Below are 16,579 nucleotides of genomic sequence, written 5' to 3' on the forward strand. Positions count from 1 at the left end.
TCATCCTCGTGGCCCTTCTCTGGACTTGTTCCAACAGTTCCATGTCCTTTTTATGTTGAGGACACCAGAACTGCGCACAATACTCCAGGTGAGGTCTCACAAGAGCAGAGTAGAGGGGCAGGATCACCTCCTTCGACCTGCTGGTCACACGCCTTTTAATGCAGTCCAGGATACTGTTGGTTGCATTAAAAATGTTCTATTTCTGTGATCTGTGATCATGCTAGTTTCATATTAGTTTCATTCATGATCTTTTTAGGCCTTACATGACTAAGCTTTTGTGTTTTGCATCTTTTTTTTAGAATCTTTCTTCTGGTGGGCTTCTGGAAGTTCTCATAGGGCTTTTTCCTCCTGTTAGAATCCTAATTCATCAGGAATAACTAACCCTGATTACCTTTAGGAGGAAAACTATTTTTTAACTCAGTCTTGACCACATTTAAAATAAAAGAAAAAGCTCTTCTTTTGTAGCAGTTACTTCAGCTAACTGTTAAGAATGGAGATTCTAGTCTTAGAACAAATCCTCATGCCGTTCTTGTTAAATACTCCTGCAGCCATTACTCACTTCGATATTAGAGGTTCAGTTTAGGTACTAACTTTCATGTGCTTCATTAGTTGAACGTTTTCATTCAGTCTGGGTATTCTGTACTTTTGTATATTGACAAAATAAACTTTGTAGGAAGGCTGTTCATGTTTTCATATCTCCTACCAAAGCGTCCTGTGGCTCTGAGCACAGATGTCATCTCTGGATGGCTGACTGCCCAACAAAGTACTATTCTTTGTTGAAAGGTCATTGAACTTAAGTTCAAGTAATAGCTGTGGCAGTCTTGCAGTCTGCCTGTAGCTGGGATCTGTAGATCTGCCACAGAGAGCTTCATTCATTCATCTGGGTTCTGCTTTTGTTTCCATTTCAAAAGTGCCTTTGAAAGAGCAGTTTTTCAGTCTTCATTCTAGTGGGAGCTCTTGAGCCTTTTCCCAGTCTATTTACATTATACAGTAAGTTGCTCACGGTGTTTATACATAGAGAAAAACATAGAAGTTGAAAGTTTAGCTACTTTAAACAAATTAATTTTTTTGAGATAAATTGTGTATATGTTCATTCAGTAATCCACCACATCTGCTCTCCCTTGACATCCTTAGAGAAACTGTGGCATTCTGACTTGAGAGGAACTGCAAGGGAGAAAAATGCCCTGCCTATATAATTCCAGCATAATAAGCACAAGGGATGGGACCTGGGGGTTGTCCTGTAGGGATGTCAGAATACCAAATAGTCCTGTTTCAGTGCTTGAGTATAAGAAAGATGGAAAATAAGTAATCTGTGTTTATTTTTTTATGAAGATGCTTCCTGTTTGTTCCCTCTCCTTGTCAAATAAATGAAGCAAGGGGTTTGTTGTGATTTTTTTCCTCCCCAATTAAAAATCATAAACATTTTGATTTCTTTTTAATAAATGAATGAAAATAATTCTTTTTTTTTTTTTTTTATCAGTAGTAGGAGGTCATGTCTGTCCATGTCTGTTATATTCATTTTCTTAAGGCATTCTTTAGAGGGAGTGTTGCATACCTGTGGACATTTTAGCTGTGGAGACTGTTGCTTTTTCAGTATCAAGCTGTGTTGATCACTGATGAAGTGATGGTAATCACTTAACATGACTTCATTAAAAGTAGAATGGCTCATGTTTTCATCTGTTGTCCCTGGCCTTCTGCAAAGTTGAAAAGCAGTTGTCCTGATGAATCTGTTACTAAAAGCAACAGAGTCGCCAACTGGAATAAAATGATTAGTGAAGCTTACTTTTCTGTATTACCTAATGTGATTGTGACATATAGATGTGCTAGCCTCAATTAAGAGCTGGGCTGTGACAGATATTAAACTACAAACAGGATTCCTTAGTTGTTTTTGTTTGAAGATAAGAAACGTATTAGAAGTTGATACTCAACTTGCTTGGACCTTAAAGGGTTAATCTTTATGGACTGGGCTAAGCCTGGCAGATAATGAACTGAGCTGCACATTCTATGCTAAGCAGTTTAGATAACAGAAAATGTTTAAGTAGGAGAAGAATAGGCGTCCCTGTAAGCAAGATAGAAACAAAGGGCGTTGGCCTAGGCTCTGTTGAAGTGAACTCTGATAAACTTTGATAAAAGAAAAATATTATTAATGAGATTCAAGACATTATTTAAATATACACATAACTTTTCCATGAAATCTAATGAACTTGTCATGCTTGATTTAAATAGATATACATATGACTTTTCCAGGAAATTTAATGAATATATTTGTATTATTACCATATAATGCTTGCTTTGGGAACACCAGGTAGACATGTTAGGTGGAAGAATCACCCATGTCTCCAGTGCTGCAATAAAGAATGCCTGCTTTCTAAGACCTCAGCATCACAAATCTTAGAGTTTAAATTGCCAGCTTTTATGGTATCAAGGTCTAAAAAGACATGGCCTACAAAGAAAGCCAAATAGTATTTTTTGTTTAAAACAAGAGAAGAATTAGGTAAGAAATGATGAATTTTAAAATAAATAAACTTAATTTCAAGAAGATTGCAGAACGTGGTTTGGTGGTGTGAAATCTGTAAGTTGGTTTGGAGACTTTTAACATGACACTTATGAGTGGTATTGGTATTTGCCAAAATATCCTTCTCCTTTCCACTCCTTCTCCTTCAGGAGAGGCAGGATTAGAGATGTTCATGTTTCCACTGGGGGGTGGGAAGGCAAAAATAAAAATTTGAAGTTTTCTTCCAAAATCTTTTAATACTAAAATCATAAAAAAAACTAATACTACTTCTCAACTGTATAACGCTTGCAATTTTTCATTTTACTTACAACTCAGTTTGTTTTTCTTTGCTTTTGAAAGATTGTAAAAATCAATCTTGTCCAGTCTGTTTATATTTATATCCACTTTGCTGTATTTAGGCCACCTAGAAAAGTAAAACAGAATACAGCAAAGATGCATGCTAATGTAATTCTGCTCCACTTAATGTAGTATTTCATAGTGGTGCCTGGACTATTAGAGGATTATAAAGTATTTTTGAATGCCAGTGATCCATGGATAAGAACTCGTATGCCCACTGAAAACTCTTTTTAAGTAGTCATTTGGTTGGGAACGTAAAAATTAAATAAATTCCATGCAGTCAAGAAAAATCTTGTATTTAAGGGAATTATCCAATCAGATAAAAGGTAAATGATGAAACAATAAGAACTATTTTATAATCATATAACAGCTGAAGTGTACTTTTATACTTCATTAGCAGATTGTTATGCACGTATTTTAGAATTACAGTTTAGTCTTGTGGTTTAATTGTCAGTGTCTAAAAATTATATTGATGAAAAGCAACCATCTTAAAAATGTTTCCAAAGTGAAGCCACTGAGATCATATTTCTATAATCAAGTGCATCCTGTGGTTTAGCACTGACTCAACCAGTGGAATACGACCTATAGAGTATGTATCTGGGTAAAATCCTTTTTCATAGGCAATGTATTCATTCAGACAAACAAATACACTGTGATGAGTTTGGTCTCAGAAGGAGTTGTAAAAAGGCCATTAACAAGCGTATGGCATCAAGATAGAACCTGACTAGATAAATGAGAAGAAATAGTCTGTCCTGTAAAAGAGGGCTGGAGGTAGTTAGTAGTCGCTGAAAATGCTGCTGGTAAGCAGGAAGTCTGTGCTTTACAGTACTGCACTATATGACATACAATGTACTGAGAAGTGAGGGTGTATGAGACTGTGGGAAACACCTCATGGTTTTCAGTATACCAATGGAAATTTTGAATTCCTGGAAGCTTCTTACATTCTCCTTTGCAGCAGTTTTACAACAGATGTGAAGAGCTGAATGTTTATGTTTATGTAAATGTATAAGGTGATGGACCAGTTCAAAGCTGCCACAGTTGCAATTATTTTGATAGTCTAGGGGCCAAGATCTTTGTTTAACAGAGAAAAAAAAAAAGTTCTGAAATTGTATATTTGTGAGTTGTGGGGTTTTGTTTGGTTGTTTTTCTTTGTGGCTTTGTTTGTTTGTTTTGGTGGGGTTGTTTGGTTGTTTTCCCAGAAAGCACTGAATAAATAGATGCTGCTCTCCCTAATTTGTTTGCTAATGAAAAATGTACCTTGTCTTTTTATCAATACTATTTAAGGAATCTGTTTTTCCCACTGACGTTTTTAGAAAGCAGGGTGATTCAAGTGATAATTGGAAGAGGGAAGAAAGGATTTTAACTATAATACTTTTCAAATTAAATGGCACCTACTTGTCTCACATTTGTGGAGACCAGTTTTACAGAAGAAGATGATTTTTCCCACTGGCACTGAGTTAACTGAAGTTTGATATTTCTAAGAACTGACACATGAAGTAACTGTTCTGAATTCTAGAGAGAAATAACTGAGCTTGAATACAGTGAAATTGCTGTAACTTGAGTGAATCTAATGTCTCCAAGCGTTGTGTGGGTTTCTCCGTGTAAAGTTAGGGGTTAAAGCATTATTGAGTCATCTTTCCTAATATTTAAAGTATGTGTTACAGGTTTTCTAATTCAGATAGCTTGCTGACTTTGAAGCTTTGTCAGTATAAAAATTTATTACATACTTCAAAATTTTCCTGAAGTGGTTTGTAATTAAGGTATTGGTAGTACTGCTTTCATGTGGTATGAATTTATGAATTACATAGTACATAATAGTGGAGGAAGGGACTGAACACATATTATACTTGTGTTTGAAACCAGCACATTGCCTGAGAAAGCTTCTGTTCCATGTTCCGTTCTTATTCATATTGAATATTGCAGGAGTTGAGTTATGCCCCTTTACTTTCCATTTTTTCTGTCTTCAGTTGTTGCAAATGAGCTTGATGTGTACTTATTTGAGGTCCTTCTCTGTGTGATGGATTTTCCAGCTGTGCTCTCTCTTCTCTCTATATTCTGTGTGTTGGGTTTACTTTGCTTGCAATTGATGATCAAGAGAGATATAGTCATACCAGGTCACTATGCAAAATAAGGCCAGGACATTGTGGGTAAAGTACAAGTTAATATCAAACTGACAAGTACAAGTTAATAGCAAAAATTATGATCTGTTTGATTCAGTCAAACAAGGTAAACTGCCTTGGTAAATCCAATTACAATTACATGGTTTATCTTTTTAATGCTCACTGAATTTTGTTTGTGTTTTGTTTTTTGAACAGTGATTCCAGAGTTTATAAATCAAGTAAATATTGCATTGGAGAGCTTAAGCAAGAACACAGTGCATCTTTTTGATGATAACCAGTTTGTGGACATTTCTAAGAAGGTGTATGATACAATTCATAACATCAGATGCTCAGTCATGATGATTCGGGTAAGGTTTTTGTTTATTAAATATTCATTTCTAAGATAGTTCAGGACATCAGGGAATTTTCAGGGTAACTTAGAACTGTGTAAACTCCTATCCAGATTGAACTGGTCTGGGAAATCTGGATTACAGTGAAACAGACATGATTATAGTTCAAGAAGACTAGAGTTGCATTGAGTACTAGATTACAATGTTGCATTAAAACGTGCTTTGTTCTTTAAAAATACTTATTTTTATTTTGTTGGTAGAGATCTTCATTCACTTCATTAATTATCAACTTGTGACTACAAACCAAAATCTGTTTGTAATTCTTCAACTTTCACCTTATTTAGTGGAATATAGGAACAGAGATTAAGGTGATCCTGATAATCTCCTTTTGAAGTTTTGTCAGCTTCACACACTTAACAGCCTGATTTCTATCAGTTTTACATAATCTCTATCAGTCTTACATAATCTCAATCACCAATCCTGGTGCTTCCCAAAAGTTCAAGAAGATGCTTCAGAACACCTTATTTTTAAAATCTGAAATAGAGTTTTATGTAGAATTTCCCCCAGATATCTTCAGCCCACAAATCCCATTTCAAATGATAAAATGACTCAGCTGCACTATCTATACACTCAGCAATTTATTTTTAAACAAAATTAAGCACTAATAAAAACGGAGATACATTTTTCAAAGGAAGCTTGTCTGCTGCACTGTCTTTTCAGTTGAAAGAAAGAAACAGATTTCAACTTTCTTTTAAATATAAAAAAATATTACAGGCTATCATGACCAGCAAATTAAGGGAGGTAATTGTCCCCCTGCTCTACTCTGGTATGACCCTGCCTGGAGTACTGCATCCAGTCCTGGAGTCCTCAGCACAGGAAAGACGTGAACCAGTTGGAGTGAGTTCAGAGGAGGGCTGCAAAAAACAGTGAAGGGGCCCCTCTCCTATGAGGAAAGGCTGAGAGTGCTGAGTTTACTCGGCCTGGAGAAAGGAAGGCTCCAGGGCAGCCTTCCAGTACTGAAAGGGGGCTTACAAGAAAGATGGGCCTACTTTTTAGTACAGCCTGTAGGGATAGGACAAAGGGGAATGGTTTTAAACCAGGAGGATAGATTCAGACTAGATACAAGGAAGAAATATTTTACAGTGAGGGTGGTGAAACACTGGGACAGTTGCACAGAGAAGCAGTAGATACCCCCTCCTGGAAACATTCACAGTCAGGCTGGATGGGAGTCTGGGCAATTTGGTCTAGTGGAAGATGTCAGTGCTCTTTGCAGAGGGCTTGGACTAGATGACCTTTAAAGGTCCCTTCCAGCCCAAACCATTCTATGATTCTAATATGCATTAGTGAGTCTTAATGTATTGTGGTGTATAAGTTACACCCTTTCAGTAGGAATTCCAATCTGCAAAATCTTTAACATGTCTCATCCTTATTGCAGTTTTCAATTACAAAATTTTTTATATACTGAAGAGAGATCCTGAAACATGTATCTTGCCTCTAGAAGGATATTTGAGTTGCAGTTACCTGGCAAAACAAACCAGACTGAGATTGATCCTCTGTAGGTCTTCTGATCAGTTCCTGTTTCAGTGAACACAGGCTAAGAGTTTTGGTTAGGACATCAATTTTTTTTCTAGATCAGGTAAGCTTCATTCAATGCCTCTGTTGCTTGTCCTGTCTTCTCTTAGTAACTCAGGGACTCTGGGTTTTTGTTTTTTGGGTTTTTTTTTAAGATTACAAAGTTGTTTCTCTCTGTTCCTCAGTGAGATCTGAGTCTTCTATATGTTCAGACTTCTTGGGCTTGATCATGACTGACTACTTTTTTAGAGATTAATTTTTGGTAAATTCACTGAGGAGTGTAACAAAGCTTCAGTCAGTTTCTATGAAGTCACAGAAACTGCTCTGTGGGAAGCTCTGAGTATATATTCTTATAGTCCTCTGTGATGTGTATATATATGTGGACAGTCACTCAAAAAAGGAAAGGATGCTCTATCCCCCTGTACTACTTTCTGAAGCATGAGGGGAAAATACTTTCACCTGAAAGAGACTGCACGTATGCATAACTCGTAAGTTCACAGTGTATGTGTACAGTGGAAGTGCATAGTGCATCTGTAAAAGTGTAAGTCATTGCACCACACCTAAATTGACAGTATTAATATGAAGATTAATTAGTCAGTGCCATCTTCCACTTCTGCTTTGCAAGTGCAATTTGACAATGCAAGAAGAAGCAAAAGTTACCAGAAATTACCTTGTTGGCCGTACCTGAAGCTGCGGGTAGCAAAGAGCAGATGCTCCTCCTCTTGTGAACTGAAGTTCTGAGCCTGCCTCCACCTGTGCCGAACATCTCATTATCCAAAACAATGTATGTGTTTGCCTCAGAAATCAATGTAACTTGAAGTGCATTCAGCTATATTTGATTGTATTCAACAGCACAGCAATTGCAGAGTCCTCACAAAAGCTCAGGAGATCAAAAAGAAATTTATTCATTTAAAGGGACATGTGCAGCTTTCTACTTAATGAATACCATTATTCAGACACTGTCATGCAAGGGTTTTTTGGAGGTTTGGTGAATTGATATTCAGCTACTCTACCATCCCTTTGAGATACTGACTGCCAGCACAGAGAGAGTGCTGAGGAAATCCTGGCATTAATTTTTTGAGTAAGGATGCATTTGCATTCCTAATTAGATACATTCCAGACAATGCCAGTTTCATTTCAGTCTGCCTGGAAGAAGTTTTAGCAAATCTGATGGTTATTCAGATGTATGCTGTTACCACAGCCACCAAGGTGAGGAAATAAATGCGTTCCATGGCCGGCTTATAGATACAGTGCCAAAGAACAATGGATTGCCAATTACAGGGCACTGCAAGACTGAATGAGGGAAAGAAATTGTTAATCAAAATATAATTGAGAATTATAAATGAATGAGGATAGTGATCTACAGGGGGCATTTTTTCAAAATTGAAATAAAAGCAGAAACTCTCCAGATCAGTTCCTCAGGAACGATTTCAAGCATCTGATTACATAGAGAGAATGTTTTTAAAACTGGAGTTCCTAAACGTAAAATGCTGCGAAATGGTATGGTTAATGCTGATAATCACATTTGCTTTTCAGTGTCCAAACTTAACCGTAGATGCATAAAACGTTCATTCCAGCCCTGCAGGTATAATGTGGATAACACTTGAGAGCAACTAGATAGTAGAAGGTGTGCTGCACTGATGAGCTGAAATAGAAATGCCTTTGGAGCTGCAGGATGCTTCCCTTAAGATGCTTTAATTGTTTCACTCACAAAGATTAATTCACCCGGTGGTAGCTGTTGATTTGAAATCATGAGATACTTGATCCAAGGCATACAGCTACATGTCCTTCTCAGTGTCTATGTTCCTCAGTCCTTATTTTACTCTTGAAGCATCTGATTTTTGTGTAAGTGTAGGGGCTTTGGGAGCTTGATCTTGCACAGGAACATTTGAGCATTATCTGGATAGTGTTTTAACCACAATACTGCTGTTACAGAAATTAATTAGGGTAAATAATAGAATTAAAGACAAGAATTCTGCCATGTGAAATATATAGAAAAGTCAAAGGAAGCAGGTTGGCAGTCTTTAAGACTATGTATTAAATGTTGCAGAGTATTAAGACTGATGCCAGAACTTAAAGCTGCTATATGAAAGCGTAGTTGCTTGAAGAAAATGAGACAGTGGATTGAAGTAACAGCTAATAGTATTCCATTAGAATATTAAAAACAGTGGAAAGTTGTAATAACTTCAAGTGAATAACTACTCATAGCTAAAGCAGTAATAAAGTTATCTTAACAGAAATACATCAAGAACAGTGGAAGAGAATTCACCAAGTTGAAGTTTCATGGAATTACTTGTTTTTATTGGAAGATAAACAGACCCGGGAAGTCATCTCATATTGTAGAAATACTTATTTATATTTACATCTGGATTAGCAACATAAACTGTATTATTATTGTGAGGCTGCATTGTAGATGTCTCATCAAAATGCTCTATACTACAATAGTTTTGGGACACTGTCTGCATGTGTTTCAGTTTAACATGCTGACATTTTTTTAAATGCTAATCTCCATATAGTACCAGGTCTTTTGTGTTTCCAAACAAATAAAGCTGATTTCTGTTTTCTGGCAAACAGCTACACATATAAGTTTGCTTGCATTTCATATTTATGTACCGTGTAACAAACTCTCAAGGGTCTGATTTTCTGCCAGTTTCATTAGTTTAAGGCCTTTAACACCTTAAACAAATCAGCTGACCATTCTGGTTCTCCATGTAATAGTGTTGCTGATTTTGTTGCTTTATAGAGCAAAGAGCTACTCAGCAGTGTATCAGTTAAAAAAAAACCCACCTTCTCCTTTTCCTTGAAAGTTGCATCCTCTTTTCTTGAACACGTGGGTGGGTTACCCTAGGAAATATCTTTAGAGTTTGGAGTTACCCACAGTTTCCATAACAAGTATCTGTTCTTAAGAGTTGAGGTCTTTCCACAAAAAAAAATTAGAACTCTTTTAGTAGAAAACCAGATTAATTTAGTGGTTTTAAAAACAGGTAGTGTGTTCGCACCTCACATAGGGTGAGGGAGACAGAAGAAGCTTTTGTGCTTCTACATTCCTGCGCTTTCAGGATAAAAGGTTTTAACTTTTCAGTTCATTGTACATTCTTCTCAGTATTAACCCTGCTCCTATGCTTCAGCCATTCACTCAGATTTTACAGGAAGATTTCTGGTCTTAGATTCTGTGTTCTTTTCACATATAAAATGACTAGTGGGTAGGAAAAAAGTGCCCGCTCATCCCCATATGTGCAGTTCCAAAACTGTCTTTTTACATTCTTGCACTATATTATTTCTATACAGAGAAATCATCCTGTAGTATTAGGAGTGTCAAAAGCAGATACCCCCTTCTGAGCAAGAATATGTAGAATTTTCATACTGTTTTATGTATATGTTGGAGGACTAGACTTTAACTGCATGTATAAGCATATGAGAAAGCACTTGGTGTTGTCAGGCTACATCTTGCATACAGGTCTGATGGTGAACATTTTCCTCTCCCTCCAAATCAGCAGCTCACATGCACCATCCAGGTGACTCTAGATATGACTAAATGGAAGTAAGTGCTCAAAAGGAGTTCCAGGAATTCACCACTTGGATAATATCTGTATAATAACTGTAGTTACTGTATGTTAACATTTTTTTACTTTTTTCCAGTATTTTAAATTGTTTTAATATACTCAGTTGTTTGTCCAAAATCTGATGGTTGATGAAGCCTTCTTTCTAAACCCCAAAAACTGCAGTATCTTTTGAATCAAACCTTACTTTCTACTGTCACACCTTCTACTTGTCTCACATACCCATCAATGAGGAGAGAGAAGAGAAACATACATAGGAGATCACAGAAGGATGGGACCTGAGGAGATCATCTGGTCCAGCTTCCTGTTAGAAGCAGAATGCTATCCTGAGCTCTGTCGAGCCAAGTCTGACTTCACTGTCTGGGGTGGTTTTTTTATATGTGTTAGTGTAAAGACAGTAATGCAGATTGATGGGACAATTAAAACAATAATGTGTGTTAAATCTTACTTATAAAAGCAAGCCGCTTGCTACACTGCATGCCACTACTAGACTATAATACTTCTACGCTTGCTGTGTTTATGCTTGCTTTTTCACATTCAGCACATGACTGTATGAACCATCTTCTTTTTTTTACTCTTTTTCAGGTTAAAAATGCAATTTTCTTAAATCTGCCTTAGATTTTCAGTTTGTGTCAGCTAATGGCAAAGATGTGCTGTTTCCTAAAAATGAAAGAAGAAAAAGGAGGCTCTCTATATAGGCAAAAAATAGTGAATGATTTCAGAAATGCTCATACAGGGACCAGTGATGAAAGTGTCAGCTGCATGCTGTATCCATTACAGTGTAGATGTGTGTCCTGGGTTCAGCAGTAGCAGTCATTTTTCTCCTTCTTGGTAGCTGGTGCAGTGCTGTGTTTTGACTTTCAGCCTGGGAACAGAGCTGATAGCGATGTTTTGGTTTGGCCAAGGACTTTGTGAGCCTCATGCTCTGCCAGGGAGGAGGGGAAGCCGGGAGGAAGCAGAGACAGAACACCTGACCCAAACTGACCAAAGAGGTATTCCATACCACAGCACGTCATGCCCAGGATGTAACTGGGAGTTAGCTGGAAGGGCTGGGAGACTGCAGGGTTGGAGGAGGTATCGGTCGGAGCTCGGTCGGGCTTGGGGGGCAAGTTATCGGTCAGCTGGTGGTGAGGTGTTGTATTCTCTTCCCTTGTTATTTCCTTTATCATTGTTATTACTGGTGGTAGCAGTAGTGATTTGTGTTATACACAACATAACTAAGAGTTACTAAACTGTTCTTATCTCAACTCGTGGGAGTTGCATTCTTTTTGATTCTCCTCTCTGTCCCTCTGGTAGTAGGGGGAGGGAAAGAAGGGGGGGAGTGAGTGAACGAGTTACCTGACTGGGTTTAAACCATGACAATGTGTAATTATCCATCCTGGCAAATCTGCATTGTCTCATGCCCAAGCTATACAGCCTAAGGCTGCATCCATGCAAGGCTGTGAATTAAGAGCTTCTCAGCAGCAAATCGCTGCATGGCTTATCATCAGAGTCTGTTGGTGCTGGGGATACTGATTCAGACAGAAGCCAGTATGCTTTTTACAGACATGGACCGCATGAACAGTTTTGACTTACTACTTGAAATTTCAATTCTTCCCAGTTTAGGGGTTAAATCATATGACAACTGTCACATATGCTTATGTTTTTAATTGTTCACAAAATTATCCCCCTCTCTCAGGAAAACAGAATGATTCAGTAGCTCTACTTTTGTGGCTTATTGGAAACTTAAGCACAAGGCAGTATTTTTTCTGGACCATTAAAATCTTTGCTGAGGGCTTTTTTTCTTACAGCGAGGAAAAGTGATCTGTATTCCTTCCATGCCATTTGGTGCTTACTGTCCAATATAAGTTATATTCCCAGAGAAATGGAATGAATATTATTCTGTTAAAAGGGAAGGAGTGAATTTTTGGAGTAAAACTGGGAGGTGCAGCAAAAGTATTACAAATCACAGATACTATATTAAAATATGCATCCTGCCACATGGTTCAGTGGAGTGTGAGAAATGCAAGCCTGGAAATGGAGACTGCAGTCTCTCAGTAGTGTTAGTAGCTCAGGCTATAGTTCTGATTCTGAAATAAGCCCTGTTGATGCTAGTGCCAGTTCTGGCTCATAGCTCTTCATTGCTCAGTGTAAATCTGGCCATAGATTCCTTTTACTAATCACAGTCATCTGTACAGTCCATGTCCTAGTTGAAACTTCTCAATTGCCATTATTTTCACTATGGAATCACTTTACTGGTAGAATGGACTGTCTTTAGCATGAAGCTGAAAAGCAGTGAGGTACATTAAAAACGTATTCAATATATAATGGGACCTCAGAAACGTAATAATGATTATTTTTTGCTAGACTGTGATTTCAGTTTTCCTGGCACAAGAATGGAGTAGCAGTGCTATGGCCTGTGTCATTCTGTGCCTTGACATTGGTGTGACAGTGTAAGATCTGGTCCCGTTGTCATGCATTTCCCTGCTGATGCAGCGGTGTGGCAGTGAAAAAGGTTTGGGGTGAATTACTGATTGGTTTAACCCTGAATAGTTTCTTTTGGTTTACATTCTTTTAATTCATTAGTATTCCATAGGTATATTTGAGTCAGGTTTGCTGTTAATGATACCCTCCTGCCTTTTTATTATTATTATTTTTTCAACCATTGCTCGCAAACTTGAATCACACCAGTTTATTTTCTTTGAAGTGTGCTCATGGAGTCAGAATGCAGAGTTAGTGAAGGTAGGTGAGCATACTAAGTAAGAAGCCATAGTAAGAACAGGGAAACTGACTTAGAACAGGAAACTTGAAAGAAAATTCGTTGGAGAATTAAAAAAAAAAAATAAAATCTTCCACTGAGCTACTGAGCTTGCCAAATGGAAGACAGTACTTTCAAGTACTGCTTACCTGAAAAGATTATGTAGAGGCTGACAAACCATATACTACCTAATTACCTGAGAATCTCTGAGACTTACTGCCTATTCTTAAAAAGACAGAAAGGAGACCCTTCATTATATTACCAACAAAGTCAGTGTATATTGATAATGAAGTGTTTTGCAGCAAGAGGGTACTGTGCATCATCTAGTGTATGGATTGTATTGAAATTGCAGGTTTAGACCACCGTTCCTTCAGTATAACTAAGCTATTAGCTTTTGAGGCCCCTTTTTTTTGAGCCCACTATACCAAGTACTTTAGGAAATTAGCACAGTAGCATTAATATAAATTACTTTGTTTCTCTAAGTGTCCTTATTATCCTAGTCTCCTGAAGCAGTCTGCTTAAAATGATTGTAGAAAATGTAACAAAAAGCAATTATTCAGCGAGTTCTTCCTGAAAATAGAAGCCTTCCTTTTTCCTAGACATGGTCCAGCATGAAATAGTGCATGAGAAATTTTTGTGCCAATTTGATTATCCTTTGAAATATCATGGAATACATTAAATTCACCAAAAAAAAAAAAAAGTAGCAACTTTCATGTTATGGTACAGCAAGGCATATATGTATGAAGTACTGAAGATAAACAGCTGCCGGTAGCTATCGAGAGTGAGGCAGTGGCAGCTTGAGCATGCACACAGGTACAGTAATGTGTCCTTGAGAATGGCTTTGTCAACAGATGACTGCCTTTGTTAGCCCCCTTGCACCCAGAGCAGCAGCAATGGCTTCTTTCCTTATTACAGTGTAATTGGGTTTCCTCCACCTGGACCATGGCCAGTGCAGGAATGGGAATATCATCATTCTTTCAAGTGATGTATTTCTGCTGAAATACACTGGCTGACTGTGTGTAGTCTTTCAGTGAAGGGCCATATGCTTGACTGCAGTGATTGGTGTCAGAGGCAGCTGGATAACTGACATCCATTGTTCTTCTGCCTATATTTATTGTATTAACTGTACCACTGCCTGCTCTTTACCTTCTTCATAATCAGTGTGTAATTGAGGAAATTGGATAAGTAGATGACAGACAACTCCACATTCTTTGTTGCTGATGTGCTATCAGAATGGGAATCAGTCCCTTTTGCCTTAGTGAGAAACCAGTCTGGCATCCCATCTGCATGACACATGCTGTGCTGTGTCTGTGAGTTTTGTGGACCACATAGGGTGGTTCTGTTAAATACACTCTAAAAATGTTTGTGTTTTGTGAAAGGTGGATTCCAAATATGTAGAAAACCACAAGTATGCAGCTTAATTAATATTCAGCAAATAAAGAGCAAAGGTGAATATTTGTGTGCTGTTTCAGCGAGGAAGAGCTAGATAGCTTACAGGTTTGGCAGGCAGCTTGTACTAGGCATAATTGGTTTTTAGGCTGTGATACATCTCTGCTCCTTTTTCATTTATTTTTTTTTTCTTCGATATGTTGAGGGGCCCAGAGATTTATCTAATGCCTGGGAAAAAAAAAAAAAAAAAAAAGAAATCTGAGAGCATTATTAATTGCCAGAAAATACCACCCTTCAAAAAGAGAAAGTAAAAGAACAGTTGAAATTCATGTTAGGGACCATTCAATAACCAACATGAATAGCTTACCATGAGGACATAGATTAGTATTTGAAGAAACATCGTGCTGCATCACAGGTGTAGCTATGCATTGTCTTGCCTCGCACAGTAATGTTTCTTTGTATCCTCTTGTTTTTCTTCCTCTCCTTTTCTATTTTCCTTTTCCATTTTCTCTCTTGTTACCTTACAGTTTCTTTCATGAAGGTGGTGAGACAGTGGAACAAGTTACCCAGAGAAGTTGTGGGGGCCCCATTCCTTGCAGTGTTTAAGGCCAGGTTGGACAGGGCTTTGAGGAACCTGGTCTAGTGGAAGGTGTCTCTGCTCATGGCAGGGAAACGGATAATCTTTAAGGTCCTTTCTGATCAAAATCATTCTGTGGTTCTATGTTGTTTGTGTGCAGATTCACTCTCCTGCCTGGGACTGAGGTAGTATAAGAATTACCTTTTGTAAAGCATGAAAACTGGAATTCCCTCTGGGTGCCAGTCTCTTTGGAAAAGGGTATCTAGTGCATGAATTCTGATTTTTATCTTGGCTAAAATAGATAGTATAATCAAATATGAAATTTAAAGATGCTGAACTATAGAAATTGTATAATACAATAATCCAATTCAAAAAGTCTTGTTAGAAGTGTGGACATACACATAAAAATTCTATCAGTATTATTAAATGTTTAACATGCTTTTAAAAAGTAAGCTTGCTTACTCAGTCCCTTGAGCTGGAGAACCACGAGCGTGGAAACAGTGACTTTCCATTTGTGAACACTGAAATTATGAGGGACCAACTGTATCAGCTGAATGTTCACAAGTCCATGGGGCCTAATGGGATTCATCCCAGAGTACTGAAGGATCTAACATGGCAGGATCTCTCTTGATCATCTACCAAAGGTCTTGGGAGTCTGGGGAGGTCCTTGCTGACTAGAAGCTGGCCAGTCTTGTTCCTATCTACAGAAAGGGTGTGAGGGAAGACACAGGGAACTACAGACCTGTTAGTCTGACTCCAGTTAATGGAAAAATTGCGGAGAAGATTGGACTGCATATTGTTGAAAGGCATTTAAAGAATAATGCAGTTATCAGGCGCAGTCATCATGGGTTCACAAAGGGAAAGTTCTGTTCTTCGATAAGGTCACCCACCTGGTAGATGAAGAGAGAGTGGTGGATGTAGTTTATCTGGATTTTAGTAAGGTATTTGATACTATCCCTCACAGCATTCTTCTGGACAAGTTGTCCAACTATGGGTCAAGCAGATTCACAGTGCACTGGGTGAAGAACTGGCTGAACAGCAAAGCTCAAAGGGTTGTAGTGAGTGGGGCTACATCTAGCTGGTTGTCACTTTCTCAGGACTGAATTCCAGAGCCAGTTGTGTTCACTGTGTTTATTAATGATAAAGATGCAGAAATTGAATGCACCATTAGTAAGGTTGCTTATGATACCAAACTGGGAGGACCTGTTAACTGTCTTGAGGGACTGCAGGCTTTGCAGAGGTATCTAGATAGATTGGAGCATTAGGCTATGATAAATGGGTTGAAATTTAACAAGTGGAAGTACTGGATTCTGCACCTAGGACAGAGTTAATACTGGGTACATGTGTAAACTGGGAATGGAGTGGCTGGAAAGCAGCCCTGTAGAAAGGAATCTGTGTATGCTAGTCGACAGCAGGCCCAGTAGGAGTAAGCAGGGTGTGCTGG

General features: G+C 38.0%; 1 protein-coding gene across 1 annotated transcript in view; it reads left to right on the top strand.

Moving 5' to 3' along the window:
• CTNNA3 (catenin alpha 3) overlaps positions 1-16,579 on the top strand; it is a 453,492-nt gene that overhangs the window by 360,659 nt on the left and 76,254 nt on the right. The window contains exon 11 of the mRNA XM_062633965.1: positions 5,167-5,318. Coding sequence (XP_062489949.1) covers positions 5,167-5,318 — 152 coding nt within the window. The remainder of the gene's footprint in view (positions 1-5,166; positions 5,319-16,579) is intronic.

Source organism: Pezoporus occidentalis, unplaced genomic scaffold, assembly GCF_034315485.1.
Source record: "Pezoporus occidentalis ecotype Australia unplaced genomic scaffold, CSIRO_AGI_Poc_V1 ctg41, whole genome shotgun sequence".
In the NCBI taxonomy this organism is placed as follows: Eukaryota; Metazoa; Chordata; class Aves; order Psittaciformes; family Psittacidae; genus Pezoporus; species Pezoporus occidentalis.